General features: G+C 43.1%; 1 protein-coding gene across 1 annotated transcript; it reads left to right on the top strand.

Annotated features, from left to right (window-relative positions):
- Positions 1-7,930: 7,930 nt before the first annotated feature.
- Positions 7,931-8,632, top strand: LOC110919410. The gene has a single exon (XM_022163681.1). It carries the CDS (start codon positions 7,931-7,933, stop codon positions 8,630-8,632), a length of 702 nt encoding a protein of 233 aa, XP_022019373.1.
- Positions 8,633-22,648: the final 14,016 nt, after the last annotated feature.

The raw sequence follows: 22,648 nt of genomic DNA, 5'->3' as shown, positions 1-22,648 counted from the left end.
GCAACATACGTTAGCAAATGTTTGACTTGCGCGAGAGTCAAGACAGAATACCAGAAGCCAGCAGGTCTACTCCAACAACCAGAAATCCCGAAATGGAAATGGGAGCAAATTTCCATGGATTTTGTTACAGGGTTACCTAGATCTCAACGAGGAAATGATGCTATTTGGGTAATCGTAGATCGATTGACCAAGTCCGCGCACTTTCTGGCTATTAAGGAAACAGACAAGTTTTCTACCTTGGCAGAGATTTACTTAAAGGAAGTAGTTTCGAGGCACGGAGTGCCAACCTCGATTATTTCCGACCGAGACGCTCGATTTACTTCGGAATTGTGGCAAGCTATGCACAAATGCTTTGGCTCACGTTTGGATATGAGCACTGCTTATCACCCGCAAACGGATGGACAGTCCGAACGTACCATCCAAACTCTAGAAGACATGCTTAGAGCGTGTGTGATCGACTTTGGCAAGAACTGGGAGAAGCATCTACCGTTAGTAGAGTTCTCATACAACAACAGCTACCACACTAGCATTCAGGCAGCACCTTTTGAGGCATTGTACGGTCGTAAATGCCGGTCACCTCTCTGCTGGGCGGAAATCGGTGATAGTCAAATCACGGGCCCAGAGATGGTGGTAAATACAACGGAGAAGATTGCCCAGATCAGACAACGCATGGCGGCAGCTCGTGACCGTCAGAAGAGCTACGCTGATAAGCGTAGGAAACCATTGGAATTCCAGGTCGGTGACCGGGTTCTACTTAAAGTCTCACCCTGGAAGGGTGTGGTTCGCTTTGGCAAACGGGGCAAGCTCAATCCGCGATATATCGGACCATTCGAAATTACCGAGAAGATCGGTAAGGTTGCTTATAGATTGAGCCTGCCTGAAGAACTGAGTGCGGTACACAACGTTTTTCACGTATCCAACCTGAAGAAGTGTTTGTCGGATGAAACACTTGTGATTCCTTTTAAGGAACTGACGATTGACGAACAGCTACACTTTACTGAGGAACCGATTGAGATCACTGATCGAGAGATCAAAATCCTCAAACGTAGCCAGATACCTCTTGTACGAGTTCGTTGGAACTCGCGACGTGGCCCAGAGTATACCTGGGAGCGGGAAGACCAGATGAAGCACAAGTATCCCCAGTTGTTCCCAAACGAAAACCCCAGCACTGAAGCTACGAACGAATTTCGGGACGAAATTCCAAACTAACGGGGGGATGATGTGACACCCCGTTGAAACGCTTTTACTCACACTAGCTTGACAGTGGCTGCCTTAACTTTCGGGACGAAAGTACCTAAAACGTGGGGATAATGTGACACTTCGGACCTTCCCGGGGAAACTTTCTTGATGCAACGTTTCATGTACGTATTTTATTAAATGAAAACGATGAATTATTTGTTATTATGTGTTATATGCCGATTTACTTTTGTGTGTATATGTATATATATATATATATATATATAAACCCGACTCGAGACCTCAACCCGACTCGAGACCATGGTCTCGAGTGAACATTAGTATTGGGCCGGCTAGGCCTTGGCCTTGTAGGAATTAAACCCAACCCGGAACCCTTAGCCCAACTCGGAACATTATATAAACCCAACCCCACCTCCCTTAATCATTTTACACACCCTCTTCTCACACTCTCCTCTCATCTTCTTCACTAAACCCCAAAACCCTAAAGCTCTAGCAACCAAGACCACTCTTCTCATCCTTCTCCTTCTTCTCGGGTCAACCAACATCAAGAACCTACTCGGTTTTAGCTCGGAACCGCCAACCGGAAGCTCATTCATCGATCCATCATACCCGCACACCTTGAATCTATAGCCGGTTAGTGGTTTTAGCTCTTTCTAGATGTTCATGTGTTAGTAAGGTCACTATATGTTACCATGATTCTTGCTTGTATTAATATAGGATGATGGTATAAATTTCGGATAAAAGATTTGATGCTTGATTATGTTTGAAAAGTATGCCTAGATAACTTAGGGTGAATGTTTATGAAAGTATGTGAGTATTCGGTTTTGTGGGGAGATAGTTTTGTTTCCGGTTAACAAGGGTTTGGTTAAAGGGGATTTGGACATGATGTTGGATTGAGTGTTCATGACTTTCATGATTTGAGATTGTGGTTAAATATTGCTTGAATAACCTGATTTTGGTTAATTGTCATTTGGATACTTGTGATTGAATATGTTGAATGTGTGAAGAACAATTTGAATGTGTTATGAACATGATAAATATTTGAAATTGTGCTTGTTTGATCTGTTTTGGTTTGTAATCAGACAAGAAAACATGTTTTAGTGGAAATGGTACATATTGGTTTCATGAAAATGCATTTCCATTGGTTCGTACATATGACAGGTTCTAGAAGGTCTTCATGCACACGTAACTACGGTTGCGAGTCGCAACCTTTGGTTGCTACTCGAGACCGCACCAAGATTTGTCGAGACCTCCCGGTTGCGAGTCGTAATCAACGCGTATCGATCTGATTGCGAGTCGTAACCACAGCTGCTTTGTCGGAATCGCCGGTTGCGAGTCGGAATCTCTGATTGCGAGTCGCAACCAAAGCATGACGAACCGAGACCTCGGTTGCGAGTCGCAACCTTGGTTGCGAGTCACCTCCGTCTCGACTGGGCTAATATTGGGCCAATGTACTTGTTGGATTGTCTGTTAACTGGATTGCTTGTGTAACTGCTTAGGCCCAATAGCCCCACTGTTTGTATGTTGGACTTCCTGTTGACTGGGCTGCATGTCTACCTGCTACTGTGGTTATCTGCATTTACGTTAAGTGTGTCTTATACGTGTTTACTTGTACCCGACTTGACCCATATTTGGTAACCATGTTAGGACGTGGTGACCAACATACTTAACCAAGTAACGTATCATACCGAGCAACCCAAGGTGAGTTCACAACTTAAAAAGCATGCGTCCCGGTGGTTTGGGACACGAGACTAAAACAACCCTATCCCCTTGTAAAGGGGATACCGTCTACACTCCTTCCCTAGTTATTGGGAAACAAACTTACTTTATCTTCCCTTGTATTGGGAAACCTTTTTAGTTAATTACTGTTTATACGGATTGCAACTAACGGCACTAAACGCAACTCTATCACTCAAGTCCCTACTACATAATACCGATTAGTCGCCGGTGCCAGGCGAACGGGTTATTAGTTGATAGCGCTATTTAGGTTTTACCAGCCTCACACCGTGCCATGGTATGGGATCGGTCGTGAACTAATGTACTCAGGCATCCGTCAATGATGATAGAACATTGACATCGGGGCATCCTGCGGAAACGCATTCGGTTACCTAGTGTTCGGTATTGGAAAACAGTTTAGTCGCTAACTTTTGGGGTAGCTCCCCATGGCATGTATAAACGGATAAATTAACTGGTGAAACGAGTTTTTGGAATTTAAAACTGGACAACTAGTGAACTCACTCAGCATTATTGTTGACCCCTTTACTGCATGCTTTGCAGGTGGCCAGTGACTGGAGCAGCTACTTGGGATGTGTAGTGGTCGTCTGCCCGTGTGTTGGGCATTTATTATGCTTACCTTATGAACACTGTTTAAAAACTATTTAATTATGCTTCCGCTACTTGTTACTGTTTAAACTTTAAAACCTTTAACTCTGAACTTGATATTTGCTAATTTTTATGGTTAGCAAGTATTACTTTAATATTAACCAATGCTTAGTATAATTGGTGGCTGGATCCTGGTCAGTCACGCCCCCGAAGCGGGTGTTATCCGCGGGTGGATTTTGGGGGTGTGACAAGTTAAGTAATTCCACACAGTCGTCAAACACTTTAATTATCATTAATAATTTGTACGGAATACATGGGATTTTGAGGGTTGTCACACTATTTACACCGGTCACAGGAGTCTCGAGCATATCTTCAAGCAGAAGGAATTGAACATGCGTCAACGACGATGGGTCGAGTTGCTTAATGATTACGAATGCGCCATCAAGTACCATCCAGGCAAGGCCAATGTTGTGGCTGACGCTCTCAGTCGAAAGGATACTCTACCTAGGCGTGTACGAGCTTTGCAGCTCACTATTCAGTCTGATCTTCCTGCACAGATACGAGATGCTCAGGTGGAAGCATTGAAACCAGAAAATGTCAGGACTGAAGCCTTACGCGGCTCAAGGCAACGATTAGAACAAAAGGAAGACGGCGCCTACTATGTAACAGGACGTATTTGGGTTCCACTATACGGCGGTTTACGAGAACTTGTGATGGATGAAGCTCATAAGTCTCGCTACTCGATACATCCAGGTTCGGATAAAATGTATCACGACCTTAGAACTACATACTGGTGGCCTAGCACGAAGGCCCACATAGCAACTTACGTTGGCAAGTGTTTGACTTGTGCGAGAGTCAAGACAGAGTACGAGAAACCCTCAGGCCTGCTGCAACAACCCAGGATACCACAGTGGAAATGGGAAGAAATTTCCATGGATTTTGTTACTGGCCTGCCTAGATCCCAGCGTGGGAATGATACTATCTGGGTGATCGTAGATCGACTCACAAAGTCTGCTCATTTCCTGGCTATTAAGGAAACAGATAAGTTCTCTACCTTAGCAGACGTCTACCTGAAAGAAGTTGTTTCGAGGCACGGAGTGCCAACCTCTATTATTTCGGATCGGGATGCATGATTCACTTCAGAACTGTGGCAAGCGATGCACAAAGCTTTTGGCTCTCGATTAGACATGAGCACAGCTTATCACCCTCAGACAGATGGGCAGTCTGAGCGCACGATTCAAACTCTAGAAGACATGCTTCGGGCATGTGTTATCGATTTCGGCAACAGCTGGGAAAAACATCTCCCGTTAGTGGAGTTCTCGTACAACAACAGTTACCACACCAGCATACAAGCCGCTCCATTCGAGGCATTGTACGGACGTAAATGCCGGTCACCTCTCTGTTGGGCTGAGGTGGGGGATAGTCAGATTACAGGTCCAGAAATGGTAGTTGACGCTACTAAACGAATTGCTCAGATACGACAACGCATGGCGGCAGCTCGTGACCGTCAGAAAAGCTACGCTGATAAACGCAGAAAACAACTCGAATTCCAAGTTGGGGATCGAGTGCTACTCAAAGTCTCACCCTGGAAGGGTGTGGTTCGATTTGGTAAACGGGGCAAGCTCAATCCACGGTATGTTGGACCGTTCGAAATCACTGAAAGAATAGGCAAAGTAGCCTACAGACTAAACCTACCAGCTGAACTCGGTGCAGTTCACAACGTATTCCACCTGTCGAATCTGAAGAAGTGTCTGTCAGATGAGACCCTCATAGTTCCTTTTAAGGAACTCACTATCGACGAGCGGTTGCAGTTCGTCGAGGATCCAGTTGAAATCACGGACCAGGATGTCAAGGTCCTCAAGAACACTAGAATACCTCTTGTACGAGTTCGTTGGAACCCCCGTCGTGGCCCAGAGTATACCTGGGAACGTGAAGATCAAATGAAACTCAAGTATCCCCAGTTATTCGGAAACTGTGCAACCACTACTGAGGCTGAAGCTACTACTACAGAATTTCGGGATGAAATTCCAAATCAACGGGGGGATGATGTGACACCCCAAGAAAACCAGTAAACGATATAACTTACCTAGCTTCCTCAGTAACCGCATGCTAAATTTCGGGACGAAATTTCTTTCAAGTTGGGGATAATGTGACAACTCGAGTTTCCAAGATTTCATTTTCACATTTATTACACGTTCATTGCTTGTTTAGTTGTTTACTTGCACAATTAGTTTGCTGTGAAACTGTAACGTTTTGATTCAGTTAAGTATATTGTATTTGAGCATGGGTATGTGTTAATTATGAAAGATTTGTCAAATGTGTGAACTTGGTGGTGAAATTGTGAATTATTTTGTGATGGTGTACTTATGTAAAATATGATACTTAGGGATGTATAGAGTAATTAGTGAAATCCTAGTGATTCTTAACCCTAATCATTCACTAATCACCACACAAAAACAAAACACGTACTTCCACTTCTCTGATCTTCTCTGGCAATCATCATCTCCATCATTGGCACAAGTCTTCTGCATCAATCTTGATCTTTCAATCTATTTAGAATCAATTCAAGGTAATTTTTAATGATTGTTTGTTGTCACTGATTCTTGATTATGTGATTCATGTAAACCCTAGTTCCATATGTAATGATTCTGTGTTATTGAATTCTGATTATTGTGAATTGATGTTGATTGTTGTGTAATCATTGCCTGATGATTTAGATGATTGATTTGTCAAAACTATTGATGATTGATTTGATTCTGCATTATGAAAGTATGAATTAGGGTTTTGATCGTATGAATGTTAGAATGTAACTGTTGCTTTGATTCTGTGAAATGGCTGTGGAAATCACGTATGTTGAAACTCGTTGTTAACAGTCAGGGCTTTGTGAAGTCACAAAGGTCAGAGTTTTGTGTTTGTCTGAGTTTTGTAACAACATGCTTAGTCCGAACTTTATACCTAACAAGAGTCTGAGTTTTGTAATAAACATAGTCAGAGTTTTGTAACCCTAATTGATAGTCCAAGTTTTATCCTAGGGAAGAAAGTCCAAGTTTTATCCTAGGGAAGAAAGTCCAAGATTTATCCTAGGGAAGAAAGTCCAAGTTTTATCCTAGGGAAGAAAGTCCAAGTTTTATCCTAGGGAAGAAAGTCCAAGTTTTATCCTAGGGAAGGAATGGAAGTCAGAGTTTTATACATGAAGGGAGGGGTCCGAATTTTAACCCAGGGACTAAGGGTCCGAGTTTTTAAGCTAGGAAACCCCCCCCCCTTGGTCCGAGTTTTGTGAAGGGGGACTCCCCTGTCCGACCTTGTGAACCTTTGCCCCATCCCCTGTCCGAGTTTTTAGGTAAGGAACCCCCTTGGTCTGAATTTGTTGCCCTGGAATTTTGTCTGACCTTCTGTTATGCTGTGTTGTCAAACCTTTGTGAATTAAGCATGATTGTCACCCTGATTTGCATGATACTAGTCAGAATACCACATATGATATATGCTTATGACAAACATCAGTGTTGAAGCTTATTTTATGATTCTGTATATGATTGTATGCTACTAAATGCAACTGTATGATCCTGTATGTGTGGACAATCACCTCATATCATTCTGTACACAATGAACACACATAACACAATTGCTTGTATATCAAGGACCTGTAAACCCTAATTGAATGTAATCCTTACATCGAATCATGTGCAATGTATACTAGGTCGTGTGTAACGGACTTAGACATTTAATTAACCCTAGAAGCAATAACATACCGAGCAAACCAAGGTGAGTTGACACTCTTACTAAGGCATGGGATTCCCAGGGCTTGGGAATGGGATTGAAGGAATGAGATTGAATAGATTCGTACATACACTGTTACTAGACTACCATACCATCGTACTCGGTTGTGCAGGAACACATACGTAAAACCTACGTATACTTGTACTAATCACTGTCCTTAGGTTGCGAAGGACACTCACGTAAACCCTACGTGAACTTATACTTACTACTGCCTCGGTTGTGTCAGGCACTTACGTAAAACCTACGTAAACCCCCGCGTACCCCTATCCTCGGTTGTGAAGGATACTTACGTAAAACCTACGTAAACTTGTACGTATTACTGTTCTCGGGATATGTAGAACACTTATGGTTACGAATAGTCTAGTGGATATACAACATGGGAAGGCCCCACCAATAGAACGTACTACCAGCCCAGTAGAGCCACATGTTACAAACGAACTTACTATTACGCATTTACTTTCTGTGAACTCGCTCAACTAGTTGTTGATCCTCTGTTACATGCCTTGCAGGTCGTTAGGTACATGGAGCTTGCACAGGGAGGAGCTGGTCGTTGTGGGCTTGGATCGTGATTGTTTCGTTAAACATTTTGGCGTGACCATAAGGTATAACCTCGGAAGGTTATTCCCTATATACTATGGTTCTTTTCCCGGTGCTAATTAATATTCCACCTCCTATGCTAGTGGATGATACGGCTGATCGATCATACTGGAAGGATCATGGCGGTAATCTTCAACATTTCCACTCTTCCCAAGCTTGGGATTCTCTTCGGGTGAGGAATGATAAGGTCGATTGGGTTGATGCGGTGTGGTTTAGCCAGTGTATTCCTAGACATTCGTTTCATGTTTGGCTTGTCATTCGGAATAAACTGAAGACGCAGGACAGGATGTCCATTGGGGAAGCGGGTAGTGCTACTAATCTTGCACTCATGTGTTGTCCGTTATGCGCTTATGATCGAGATTCTAGGGATCATCTTTTCTTTCAATGTGCCTATGCTTCTGAGGTTTGGAAGACAGTTAGAGATTGGGTTGATATGGGGAATGTCAATAATACTTGGGATTCCGTTATGGGCTGGTTGGTGAATAGTGCTAACACAAGACATCTTGGTGGTGTTGTATGCAAGATTCTGGTTGGGGCGGCTACCTATTACATTTGGCAAGAACGAAATAACAGGCTTTTTTCGAGACTTCAGCGGTCACCGGATATCCTTTCGCAAGTCATTCTTAGCTCGGTTAGGTTGAAGTTAATGGGTTTCAGAATTATGAAGCATCCGGATCACATGAAGATTATGGACCGATGGCAGATTTCGAAGAAGAACTTAACGGAGGACCCGGGCTAAGGAGGATGTTCTTTGTTTGTTACGTTTAGTTTGTGATTGAGTGTTGTTCGGGTTGTTTCTTTTGGTCGTGTTTGGTTTTATACTTCGGGTCTTGGTTTTTTGTTTGGTCTAGTCAGGGTATGCCTTGGCTAGTAGTGTGCGTCTAGTTCTGGACGCATCCTATTCTTTTATTGATTATTTATAAAATTCACCGGGGTAAATCCCTTTACCCAAAAAAAAAAATATATATACTATGGTCACCTAATGCGTTTGGTCGGATCTTAATGATCGACCAAACGGGTCAGGTTCGAAAGTATAAGCGATTGATTAGGTCGCTTACCTTACGACCCTATATAAGCACTAAACTAAAAGTGACGAGCTACGCATGTTAAAACATGCTTAACTAAGTTTAGAAAACAGGTTTGGTATAAAAACAAATGGTTTTGATACCTAATAGTAGTTTGGTTACAAAATACGCAAGAATACGCATTTTGGCCGAAACTACGACTCGTCACTGAGCCTAGATAACGTGGTAATCAGCAGGTATAGTCTCTAGGTACTATAACCATCGTGATTACGCTCACGTTATGAAGTTCAATCAAACTTCGTGTTGACCATAAACTGGTCAACGCAGAAAGTCAAACATAGTTTGACTTTCGGACTAGAAAAGCGATAAAAGAACGAAGGAACACTTACAAAGGGTCCCCGCAAGCTAATCTTGATCCAAGTAGCTCAAGTATGAAGCAATGGCTTCAAACTTAGAGCTTTTAGATCAGATTATATGGGTTTTGAGTTGTGAAAGGGTTGGGTATTTATAGGAATGTTGGAACCGTTAAGATCGTTTATCGAATAACGTGCTTCAATCTCAACCTTACACATGTTGCAATTTCCATGGAACACCACAATTGGCCCCTCATTATCCTGAAGAGGCAAGTGCAAATTGGCCCCTCATTATCCTGATGAGGCAAGTGCAAATTAGCCCCTCATTATCCTGATGAGGCAAGTGCAAATTGGCCCCTCATTATCCTGAAGAGGCAAGTGCAAATTGACCCCTCATTATCCTGAAGAGGCAAGTGCAAATTAGCCCCTCATTATCCTGAAGAGGCAACATCTGTTTAAACTGATCTGCTGTTCTGGTGACCCCTTACGGACCATAAGGGTCATGGCTTACGGTCCGTAAGCCATTAACTTTGGCAGAATTACATTTTCAGTCCCTGCACCTTGTTTCGTTGGGTAACGGCACTTCTAACACCCGTCAATCCCAATTTCAAGCTCCACAATGTGTTAAGACATAGGGAACATGAAATAGGCTTGAAAACATCTCGGATGTCGGTTCGTTTGGCCGTACGGTTGCGATGTTCGCTTAATTACGACGGAATGCGCATAAGCGCGAAAAACGATCCAAATTGCGTGACGAATGGATTTTTCTAATGCCAAACACTAAAATAAAATATTTTAGTGCTTACATAAATTTTTGGATGTCCGGATGTATTCAGAACGTAAGTTATGCGCGAAAGTGCAAACTTATGCACTTTTTGACACTTTTAGTCCCTGAATGAGCCAAACGTTTATTTTAGCACACCGAACCCCTCAAAGCCTATTTCTAAGCTATGTAAAGGATATTTATGGTATGTTTAACTTATGGTCATGTTTCGGAATGTCTGTTACAGTTCAAATTGGCATACTTTCGCAGTTTGTCAAGTTTAGTCCCTGTATGCGAATTAACTTGTTTTTGCCATACCAAAGCCTTCAAAACTTATTTCTAAGTTATGTAAAGTTTGGTTAAGGTATGTTAAGTATATGTTGATGTTACGGAGTATTTGTCGCGTTAAACTGAGTACGTTTACACACCAGTTTGCGTATAATTCTCCATAAATCGATGTAAAGTTTGAAATTGAACAAAAGTCAAAACAGGAAAAATGAAAAACATAACCAAACAAACATTGGGATCAAATAACATTGTTTTATTGATAACTGAACTGTTCACAATGATTACAAGCACAGATGTTACAGTCTCCCCTACTTGTGGAAATTTCGTCCCGAAATTTATTTAGAGGAACCTCGTGGAAAAAGATGCGGATACTTCGCCTTCATTTGAACTTCGCGTTCCCAAGTAAACTCGGGTCCACGTTTAGATTCCCAGCAAACCTTGACCAAAGGAATGCGCATGCGTTTAAGCCACTTGACTTCACTGTCACACCCCGACCACGTAAAACAACAAAACGTGGCGGAATCGTCGGGGAGTGTTGTAACAGAAACATTGTTTCATAACATATGGAAAATTGAAATGTTGTTTTATTGATTAAAAGAATTACAATGTCTTAACAAACAAATAAGCATAACATAATTAACTAGTCTTGCATCTTTTAATGTCACTAAGGCCCAAGTCCGCCTATGTGTATCTTGATCAATCATATGCATCATCTCCTGAAACACATGTGAAAATAGGTACGTCAGCATAAAAATGCCAGCGAGTACATAGGTTTTATTGATTTAGGATTCATGACTTATAAGTTTAGAAAAAAAGTTGTTTAACAAAAAGTCAGTCATGATCCTTGTAAAATGTTTTGTTTTATAAATCATTTGAAAAGCGATGATAGATATGTATATTTAAATGAATGATGTAAGGTTAAATGAATAACCAAGTAAAATGAATTTGTATAAATCAAACTGTTTTGTAAAACAATGTCTTGTGAAAAATATGTTATTTGTATAAAATGTATAAGTCCAAATTGAATGATTTAAATAACGCTACGACATGTAATATAATACAAACACTTATATATAGGAAGTACCAGCGGCGTATCCACCATGCTTGTATCACATTACACACGTCTCGTTACTCAAATCACTTACCCAAACAAACCACCAATGTAAATTGCCCATGTCTAAACCATTTGTCAAATGTCATAGTAAAAACCATGTCAAAAATGTCTATGTCAAATGTTATCATGAAATGTGTAAACAAAAAGTCATGTATGGCAAGTGAAAAATGTATCAACTAAACCATAGGTGAAAATGCACAACACAAAGTATTGAAGTAAAACTCAGTTTAAATCAATGTTATGTTTTGTGGATGTGCATGCTATACTGATATAAACACTTATGCGGTATGTTAAACGCAATACATTCAAGCCTTGAGACAGCAGGATAACCTTAGAGTAAAGGTTATCAAAGTGAAAATGTTCACGGATTCAGTCATTCCTTACACCCAAACAAACCTAGGATGTCAGGAACGGGATTTGTCAAGTCCTATGGTACCATTACTTACTACCGAGCGGCGTAGCTAATGTTAATGAATGTAGTAAAAGAACCGTTTAAACAAACCAAATGTTTTACCGAATGTAAGCATGTGATGTGATATGAATGTACTAAGTATGGACTAAATGAACATACATAGCATGAAAAAGGTAAATGTAAATCAAATGTACTAAGTATGCCAAGTAAACATACAAAGTAGAAAAGTCATGTAAATCAATGTGCTAGCATGCTCAGTAAACATACATAGCAGAAAAAGTAGTGAAAACAATGTGCTAGCATGTTAAGTAAACATACATAGCAAAAGAAATGTGATGTAAAACAATGTGCTAGCATGTTAAGTAAACATACATAGCAAAACATAATGAAATCGTGTACTAATAGTGTACTAATGAAAATAGCAAGTATATGATATGAAAACATGAAAAGCATGAAAGTAAAAGAGGGGACTATGTACTCACTTGAGGGTGCTTAGAAGTCTTGAACAACAACCAAGCAAAGCTAGAGGGATCACGGAATTAAACGGCACCCTATATAGATAAATACATAAATAACCGGACCTAAATCGGGGAATCGGATAGTATGAGGTTTCGTAAACCAAATGAGTATTGGAACTCATATGACATGGTTAAACAAAGCCTACATACTAAAATGAAACCTAACCTAAGTGCTTAAGACCCATTACAACCCGTTTTAGGTAGCTTATGCTACTTTAACGCGTCGTTTGCGTAAAACGCGTTCGGACCGCTTAACTAGTCCTATGACAAGTAAAATATGCCTTAACATGTCTAATATAGTTACCTAATTAGTTTAGATGTCAAAATTTAGGTTACATATGCTTTAAATAAATTTTGGTGCAAAAAGGGCATTTTGGTAATTTACCTAAGGCATAAGAACTACTTATCATACAACTACTTAAACGACGTGACCATAAGGTATAACCTCGGAAGGTTATTCCCTATACAACAATGGTCACCTAATGTGTATGGTCGGATCCTAAAGTGTCACACCCCGACCACGTAGGACATACAAAACGTGGCGGAAACGTCGGGGAGTGTTGTAACAGAATCAATTGTTTCAAATCCATGGCAGTTGAAGTTTCGTTTTATTGATCAAACATGAAAGTTTACATTGTTTAAACAAGAACCAAAGAGTACATAACATAAATTAACTAGTTCTTGTCCCGTTTTAAGTCACTAAGGCACAGGTCCATAAGCAAGGTACGAAGATTATCTTGGCTTGGGACCCACAAACGGTCCATGAAGTAATACGATCCATTGTCCTTCAGTTCAAGAGCAGGTGTTATGTGATAAGGAAATTCCTTATCCATCAAACCTTGTGAAAGACAAGTTTGTTGAGCCTGAGAAATACGGGCTTGGCTATCGGTTTGAATAACAGATTGGACACGTACACAATGAAGCTTAGTACGTTCCTTGCGACTTAATGCATCGGCTACGACATTCGCCTTACCAGGATGGTAGCGAATTTCGCAGTCGTAGTCGTTTAGAAGTTCAACCCAACGTCTTTGCCTCATGTTGAGTTCTTTCTGATTGAAGATATGTTGAAGACTTTTGTGGTCAGTGAAAACCACACATTTTGTACCATACAAATAGTGTCTCCAGATTTTGAGAGCGAAGACAACTGCACCCAACTCAAGATCATGAGTGGTGTAGTTCTTCTCATGTATCTTCAACTGTCTTGATGCGTATGCTATGACTTTGTTTCTTTGCATCAGGACGCAGCCAAGGCCCAATTTAGATGCATCGCAATAAACGACGAAATCATCATTGCCCTCGGGCAATGTTAGGACAGGCGCGTCGCAAAGTTTCTGTTTCAAAGTCAGAAACGCTTCCTCTTGTTTGACTCCCCAATCAAATGGCTTGTTTTTCTGAGTTAGAGCAGTTAGAGGAACTGTAATCTTTGAGAAATTCTCTATGAAGCGGCGGTAATAACCCGCCAGGCCAAGAAAAGAACGAACTTCAGTAGGAGTAGTAGGCGTATCCCAATCCTTTATCGCACTGATCTTGGAGGGATCTACATGAATACCTTGTTTGTTGACAATGTGTCCCAAGAATTGAACCTCTTTAAGCCAAAATTCACACTTGGAGAATTTGGCGAAAAGTTGCTCTTTCTTTAGGAGTTCCAATGTAAGATGTAGATGTTGCTCATGTTCAGCTCGCGTCTTAGAATATATCAAAATGTCATCAATGAAAACGATGATGAACTTATCCAAATAAGGTTTGCAGACCCTATTCATCAAGTCCATGAAAACGGTAGGAACATTAGTCAAACCGAATGGCATGACTGTGAACTCGTAATGTCCATAACGAGTACAGAACGCTGTTTTGGGAATATCTTCTTCATGCACCCGAAGTTGATGATATCCAGATCGCAGATCAATCTTTGAAAAGTAAGAAGCGCCTTGCAATTGATCAAAGAGATCATCAATGCGAGGTCGGGGATATCGATTCTTGATGGTAAGCTTGTTAAGCTCACGATAATCGATACACATCCTAAAAGATCCATCTTTCTTCTTAACAAAAAGAACGGGAGCACCCCAAGGTGAAAAGCTAGGACGGATAAAACCTTTGTCGGAGAGCTCCTGAAGCTGTTTAGATAATTCTTGCATCCCGGACGGTGCAAGACGATATGGAGCTCTGGCAATCGGATTTGCACCAGGTACGAGATCAATACGGAACTCGACTTGGCGTGCTGGAGGTAGACTAGGTAACTCTTCAGGGAAAACTTCAGAATAATCCCGAACGACAGGAATATCTGAAATAGTCTTACCCTTGCCTTTATCTGCTGTAACATGTGCTAAGAAAGCCACATAGTTCTTCCGAAGATACTTCCGTGCTTTAAAACAAGACATAAGACTGAGACCACTGGCAGGCTTCTCACCACGAACTTGTAGGATCTCGCCTGTCGACAGTGGCACACGAACAATCTTCTCAGAACAAACTATCTCTGCGCGATGCTTAGATAACCAATCCATACCTACTATAACGTCGAAGCTTCCAAGTTGCATTGGCGTGAGGTCAATAGGAAAAATATGGTCGTTAAGGTTCAACTGGCAGTTGCGTAGAACAGAATTAAGAACAATGGGTTCACCACTGGCAACCTCTACTGTCAAAGGTTTACCTAGTTTCGTTCTAGACACGCGAAGCATTGTCTCAAAAGACAATGACACAAAACTCTTGTCGGCACCCGAATCAAAAAGAACAGATGCTGGCTGATTATTAATAAAGAACGTACCATTCACCACCTCGTTGTCTGCTTGTGCTTCTTGTGCATTCATGTTGAAGACTCGGCTTCGAGCCTGAGCCTGATTCTGGTTTGCATTCTGGTTCTGGTTGGCTAGCCTTGGACACCGATTTCTGTAGTGGGTCAGCTCCCCACAGTTATAACAAGCACCTGGTGGGTAGTTTGGTCGTGCAGCCTGACCCTGTTGCTGAGCAACTTGTTGAGTAGGGTTCTGAACTGCGTGATTCTGAGCAAACCGACAAACATCGGCAAGATGACCCGACTTCCCACAGTTAGTACAGAAACGGCACTGATATTGCGGCTGATGGTGACTGTTGCATTGATTGCACAAAGGTGCACTTCCTGAGTAGGGCTTCTTTGTTGGAGGCTGGTTGGGAGCTGCCTGGTTAGCTTGGGCAGTGACAACATAGTTTTGGGAAGCCTTACGCTTCCTTGACCCCCTTGAGGAACCAGAATCCTTTCCCTTCTTGTTTTGACCTTTCTTGCTATCTTCCTTGTCAGCCGACTGTTTCTTGCCCTTGTCACCCTTCCTGTGTAGCTTATTCTTTCGAATCTGCGACTCAGTCAGTGTCGCTGATAACTCGATTGCCTGACGGAGTGTGGTAGGGTTGCTACCAGTGAGGATGTCTTGTACTGAGTCAGGTAGGCCGTCGATGTACCTTTCGATGGCCTTATCGAGTGGAGTAACCATAGTCGGGCAAAGCAGACTCAACTCTTCAAACCTATCAGTATAAGCCCTGTGCTCGCCACTATCTTGCTTCAAAACATCAAATTCTTTCTCCAACGCCCGTTGTTCATGACGAGGACAAAACTCCCTCATCATAAGAGCTCTCAGTTCAGCCCATGTCTGAGCTAGAGCAACTTCTGCACCTTGATCTCTCATAACCCCATTCCACCATGTAAGAGCCCTCTTCTGATACACGCTTGAAGAAAACTCGACCTTGCGATTATCCGGACACTGCATGTGGCGAAAAGTGTTCTCGATGCTCTCGAACCACTGAAGAAGCCCAGTTGCTCCTTCAGAACCACTGAACTTGAGTGGCTTAGCCGAGTTAAAATCCTTGTATTTGCATATACCATTGTTGTTGTTGTTGGCTTGGTTCCATTGAGCGAAGAGATTTGGGAATTTAGCAGCCATCTGCTGCGCAATAATCTCCGCCAGCTCGGCAGTAGCTATCTGGTTGTCGCGTCGAGGAGGCATTCTAGAAGAGAAAAACATGAAATGAAATGTCACACCCCCAAAATCCACATGCGGAACACCACCGCTTGGAGGCGTGACTGACCAGGATCCAGCCACCAATTATACTGAGCATTGAATTAATAGTAGAAATGTTTAATATCCAAAGTAGTTAGCAACATCGTAGTTTAAGTTCGATAATTAGTTTAACAAAACAGCGGAAGCATAAACCAAAGTAGTTTTAAAGATAGTTCTTAGTTCAAGAAAATTAAACCCAACACACGGGTTTTGACGAACACTACACATCCCCAAGCAGCGGCTCCTGAGTCACTTGTTACCTGCAAAGCATGCAGTAAGGGGTCAACAATAATGCTGAGTGAGTTCACTAGTTGTCCAGTTTTAGTTTACCAAAAACTTAAGTTGTTTAGATAAAGCATTTATAATCACGTTGTGGGGAGCTACCCCATCTGTAAGCTCACTAAACTGTTGATACCGAAACTGTTGACGGAAAGTTGTTGTGCCCCGAGTCAATGTCTATCGTCATTGACCATGTTGCAAGGTCTACTAGTTCACGCCCGATCCCCCCGGTCACGGTGTGAGGTTGTCAAACCTAATAGCGCTATCAACTAATAACCCGTTCGCCCCCGGCGATTAATCGGTACTGTAAGCAGGGACTTAAGGTGATAGAGTTTCGTTTAGCATGGCTAGTTGTGATCTATAAATAATATCCAAACGTATCTCCCCCGGAGATAGTAATTACCCATTCTGATTTCCCCCGGAGAAATGGGTCAAAAGTGTTTTTCCCAAAGTTGGTAGTTTGTTCGTGTCCCTCCGCGGGACGCATGCTTTTAGTGTGTGAACTCACCTTGGGTTGCTCGGCAGATTAGGTCACTTGTCAAACACGTTGGTCACCACGTCCTAACATGGTTACCGGTATAGGTCAGGTTTGGTGTACAAGCATTCACGTATAATCTATACACATAACTGACACGTAACATGCATACAAGTAAACAGTCATGGGGTTATTGGGCCGGCCCTAACATTCACACATTCAAACAGAACACATAGTCCAGTTAACAGGTTGCCCATATTACACATTATGGCCCAATAACCAAAGTGGACAGCCCAGTCGCAACCAGGTGGTCTCGAGTCGCAACCAGGAGGTCTCGGCTTGTCACGCTGTGGTTGCGAGTCGCAACCGCGTGGTCTCGAGTTGTCACGCTGTGGTTACGAGTCGCAACCGTCGTAGTCTCGAGTCGCAACCGTTGTGGTTTCGAGTTGTCATGCTGTGGTTGCGAGTCGCAACTGTGTGGTTGCGAGTCGTAATGCTGTCCTTTTCATGTTCACGTGTTGATTCAGATATAGTCAGCCTAATGGTACTATGTAATCAGGCCCAAATCAGGAAACAACCAATAGGATTTCACTAACAAGTTTTCCTAATCAGTCTATTAGTAAAAATGGATCAAATCATAAGGGTTTTCACATCTTCAACCATCATTCAACAAGTTCATCACAAGTTCATCTTTCTAGGGTTTTCTCATTCACACAAAGTAATTATAAACATGCATTTTATGAGTCCCAACACATGTTTTAACAAGATCATTATGCAAGAAAACAAGAGAAACATACTTTTGTAACATCAAACATGAATTTGGTTGATTTATCATAATTCCTAAAATATCATTCTAGCCATTTTGAATCATGTTATCAAATGTTATCACATAATGATTTACACACCTCATTAAACCCACAAATCACTTCAAAGATCATGCATAACATTTCTAACTCTCATCTTTCTAGCATTCAAAGTAGGCATCATAGTTCATATAACATTTAGTAAATCTCAAAACTAACCGGTTTGTGAAAAAGGCACCGAATAGAAGGAAGAAACCGAGAAGATGAAGTGTCCGAGTGATGATGGTCTTGACCGAGTTTCTTGTCCGAGATCCTTGAGCTTGAACCGAAAGTTGGGAGAGAAAGTGGTGTTGTTGAGGGTTTCTAGTGAGAGAGAGGAGTGTATGTGTGGTAACTAAAGAATGAAGAATGAGGGGAGGTTGGGATTTATACAAGGGATCTCGAGTTGGGCTTGGGGGTTTCGGCCCAAACGGTTTCAGAGGCCCACTCGAGACCGAGTGGCCCACTCGCAACCGAGTGGTTGCGAGTCATGGTCTCGACTCACTAGTTTATACGCGTATACTTATATATATAATACATACACAACACATATCATGCACAAAGATCACGTTTTCATTTAATAACATATATATACAAAAAAATATTACAAGGTGTTCGTTCGGAAAAACCTAGAGTGTCACATTATCCCCAAGTTTTAAGAACTTTCGTCCCGAAAGTTAAAGCAGCCACTGTCAAGCTAGAGTGTTTCAGCGGGGTGTCACATCATCCCCCCGTTAGTTTGGAATTTCGTCCCGAAATTCGGTTGTAGCTTCAGTGCTGGGGTTTTCGTTTGGGAACAACTGGGGATACTTGGACTTCATCTGGTCTTCCCGCTCCCAGGTAAACTCTGGGCCACGTCGTGAGTTCCAACGAACTCGCACGAGAGGTATCTGGCTACGTTTGAGGGTTTTGATCTCTCGATCCGTGATCTCAATCGGTTCCTCAGTAAAGTGTAGCTGTTCATCAATAGTGAGTTCCTTGAAGGGAATTATGAGTGTTTCATCTGACAGACACTTCTTCAGATTAGACACGTGAAAAACATTGTGCACTGCACTCAGCTCTGCAGGCAGGTTCAATCTATAAGCAACCTTACCGATTTTCTCGGTAATTTCGAATGGTCCAACATATCGCGGGTTCAGCTTGCCCCGTTTACCGAATCGAACCACACCCTTCCAGGGTGAGACTTTAAGTAGAACCCGGTCCCCGACCTGGAATTCTAACGGTTTCCTACGCTTATCCGCGTAGCTTTTCTGACGGTCACGAGCTGCCGCCATGCGTTGTCTGATCTGGGTAATCTTTTCCATTGTATCTACCACCAGTTCTGGGCCTGTGAGTTGACTATCACCGACTTCCGCCCAGCAAAGAGGCGATCGGCATTTACGACCGTACAATGCCTCAAAAGGTGCCGCCTGAATGCTAGTGTGGTAGCTGTTATTGTAGGAGAATTCCACCAGCGGTAGATGCTTCTCCCAGTTCTTGCCAAAATCGATCACACATGCTCTAAGCATGTCCTCCAGGGTTTGGATGGTGCGTTCAGACTGCCCATCCGTTTGTGGGTGGTAAGCGGTGCTCATGTCCAAACGTGAGCCAAAGGATTTGTGCATAGCTTGCCACAACTCGGAAGTAAAACGAGCGTCTCGGTCGGAAATAATGGAAGTTGGCACCCCGTGTCTCGAGACTACTTCCTTTAAATAGATTTCTGCCAAGGTAGAAAACTTGTCTGTTTCCTTAATGGCCAGAAAGTGTGCAGACTTAGTCAATCGATCTACTATCACCCAAATAGTGTCATTCCCGCGTTGGGATCTAGGTAGCCCTGTAACAAAATCCATGGAAATTTGTTCCCATTTCCACTTCGGGATTTCGGGTTGCTGGAGTAGGCCTGCTGGTTTCTGATACTCAGTCTTGACTCTTGCGCAGGTCAAACATTTGCTAACGTATGCTGCTATGTGGGCTTTCATGCCAGGCCACCAGTAAGTGGTCCTTATGTCGTAGTACATCTTATCTGAACCAGGATGTACTGAATAACGGGACTTATGGGCTTCGTTCATCACAAGCTCTCGTAGATCTCCGTAAAGTGGGACCCAAATGCGCCCTGCCACATAGTAGGCGCCGTCTTCTTTTTGCTCTAGTCGTTGTCTCGATCCTCGCAGGGACTCAGCCCTGATGTTTTCCGGTTTCAGAGCTTCAATCTGAGCATTTCGAATCTGGGTAGGGAGATTAGACTGGATGGTAAGTTGTAATGCTCGCACGCGCTTGGGCGTAGTGTCTTTTCAGCTGAGGGCGTCTGCTACGACATTGGCCTTGCCCGGATGGTACTTGATGGCGCATTCATAATCATTCAAGAGTTCGACCCATCGACGCTGCCGCATGTTTAATTCCTTTTGTTTGAAGATATGCTCGAGACTCCTGTGATCGGTGTAAATGGTGCACTTGGTACCGTACAGGTAATGTCTCCATATCTTAAGCGCAAAGATCACTGCTCCCAGCTCCAAGTCGTGCGTAGTGTAGTTCCTTTCGTGCGTCTTAAGTTGTCGAGAGGCGTAAGCAATAACTTTGTCGCGTTGCATTAACACACAACCGAGCCCATGGATGGATGCATCGCAGTGAACCACGAAGTCGTCAGTGCCTTCAGGCAGCGAGAGAATAGGAGCGCTACAGAGATTATCCTTTAGTTTCTGAAATGCGGTTTCCTGAGCTTCACCCCATTTGTAAACCATACCCTTCTGAGTAAGAGCCGTGAGAGGCTGAGCAAGCTTTGAGAATCCCATGATAAATCTTCGATAGTACCCTGCTAGTCCCAAGAATTGGCGGACTTCGGTCGGAGTCTTAGGAGTAGGCCAATTCTTTATTGAGTCGATCTTAGCCGGGTCGACGTGAATTCCATCCTTGTTAACCACGTGCCCAAGGAAATGGACTTCTCGAAGCCAGAAGTCGCATTTCGAGAACTTGGCATACAGTTGCTCATTGCGAAGGAGTTCGAGGATAAGGCGTAGGTGCTGTTCATGCTCTGCTTGACTTTTCGAGTAGATCAGGATGTCGTCGATAAACACGATCACGAATTTGTCGAGGTAAGGTTTGCACACTCGGTTCATGAGATCCATGAATACCGCGGGCGCGTTGGTCATTCCGAAGGGCATAACAAGGAATTCATAATGACCATAACGAGTTCTGAATGCAGTTTTGGAGATGTCTTCATTACGGACCCTTAGCTGATGGTAGCCTGATCGTAGGTCAATCTTAGAGTAGTAGCTCGATCCTTGCAACTGATCGAATAGGTCGTCGATTCGCGGGAGAGGGTAACGATTCTTGATGGTAACCTTGTTCAGCTCACGATAGTCAATGCACATTCGGAACGTGCCATCTTTCTTCTTAACAAAAAGTACCGGTGCTCCCCAGGGTGATGAACTAGGGCGAATAAACCCTTTATCCAATAGTTCCTGTAGTTGGGTAGAGAGTTCCTTCAATTCTGCGGGGGCTAGTCGATAAGGTGCACGAGCTATTGGCGCTGCTCCGGGAGCTAGCTCGATTTGGAATTCGACCTGACGGTGGGGAGGGAGTCCAGGTAGTTCCTCAGGAAATACCTCGGGGTAGTCACGCACTACTGGAAAATCTTCAATCCTCTTTTCCTTTTCCTGCGTGTTGGTGACAAGTGCTAAGATAGCGGTGTGCCCTTTTCGTAAACACTTCTGAGCCTTCAAGAATGAGATAACGCCTGAGATTTCTCCGCCTTTGCCACCTTGTATAATAAGAGGTTTGCCAGAACGGCGGGGAATACGGACTGCTTTCTCTTGACAGAGGATCTCAGCGCGATGCTTGGATAACCAGTCCATACCAATGACGACGTCGAAGCTTCCAAGAGTAACAGGGAAAAGATCGATGCTAAACGTCTGACCAGACAATTCTAGTTTGCAGCCTTTGATAACATGTGAGGCCTCGATGTTTCTACCATTAGCTAACTCGACGTTATGAGGAGAACTTAGTAACGAAAGCGGACGCTTAAGCTTCTTACTAATACGTAGGGACATATAACTAGCATCGGCTCCAGAATCAAATAATACAGAAACATAACGACCATCGAGTAGGAACTTACCCGCCACGACATTGGGGTCATTCCTTGCTTCTCCAGCTCCAATCACAAAAGCCCTTCCTCTAGCACCATTCCCAGCGTTGTTGTTCTGATCGTTGTTTCCAGCTCCCTGATTGTTGTTGCGGTTCTAGTTCAGTTCAGGGCAATTCTTCTTATAGTGCCCCTCAGCTCCACACTGGAAACAACCCTTAGCGTTCCCGTGATGTTGTTGCTGCTGGTTCTGCCCCATGGGACGTGGGCTCCTACAGTCCTTGGCCTCGTGCCCCATCTTGTTACATCGCTGACACTGACCTTTCCCACACGGCCCGCTGTGATGTCGATTGCACTTGTTGCACTTGGGGTGGTTACCGCGATAGCCACCCTGTTGTTGAGTGCCCTTGTTGTTTTCAGTTTTTCCTTTGCTGTGCTGGGGCCTGAGTGGGGTTAGCATCCTTGCTTTGATTTCCTTCCCACTTACGCTTGTTGTCACTAGAAGTTCCGACAGTAGCACTGATCCTTTTGGGCAACCTGCCCTCTTCTACTGCCTGATCAGTGAGTTTGTGAGCAAGTCGAACGATCGGCTGAATGGTAGTGAGGT

The sequence above is a fragment of the Helianthus annuus genome, chromosome 16, assembly GCF_002127325.2.
Source record: "Helianthus annuus cultivar XRQ/B chromosome 16, HanXRQr2.0-SUNRISE, whole genome shotgun sequence".
In the NCBI taxonomy this organism is placed as follows: Eukaryota; Viridiplantae; Streptophyta; class Magnoliopsida; order Asterales; family Asteraceae; genus Helianthus; species Helianthus annuus.
Note: the sequence above shows the minus strand (reverse complement) of the source record. Positions and strands in the feature narration are given on the sequence as shown.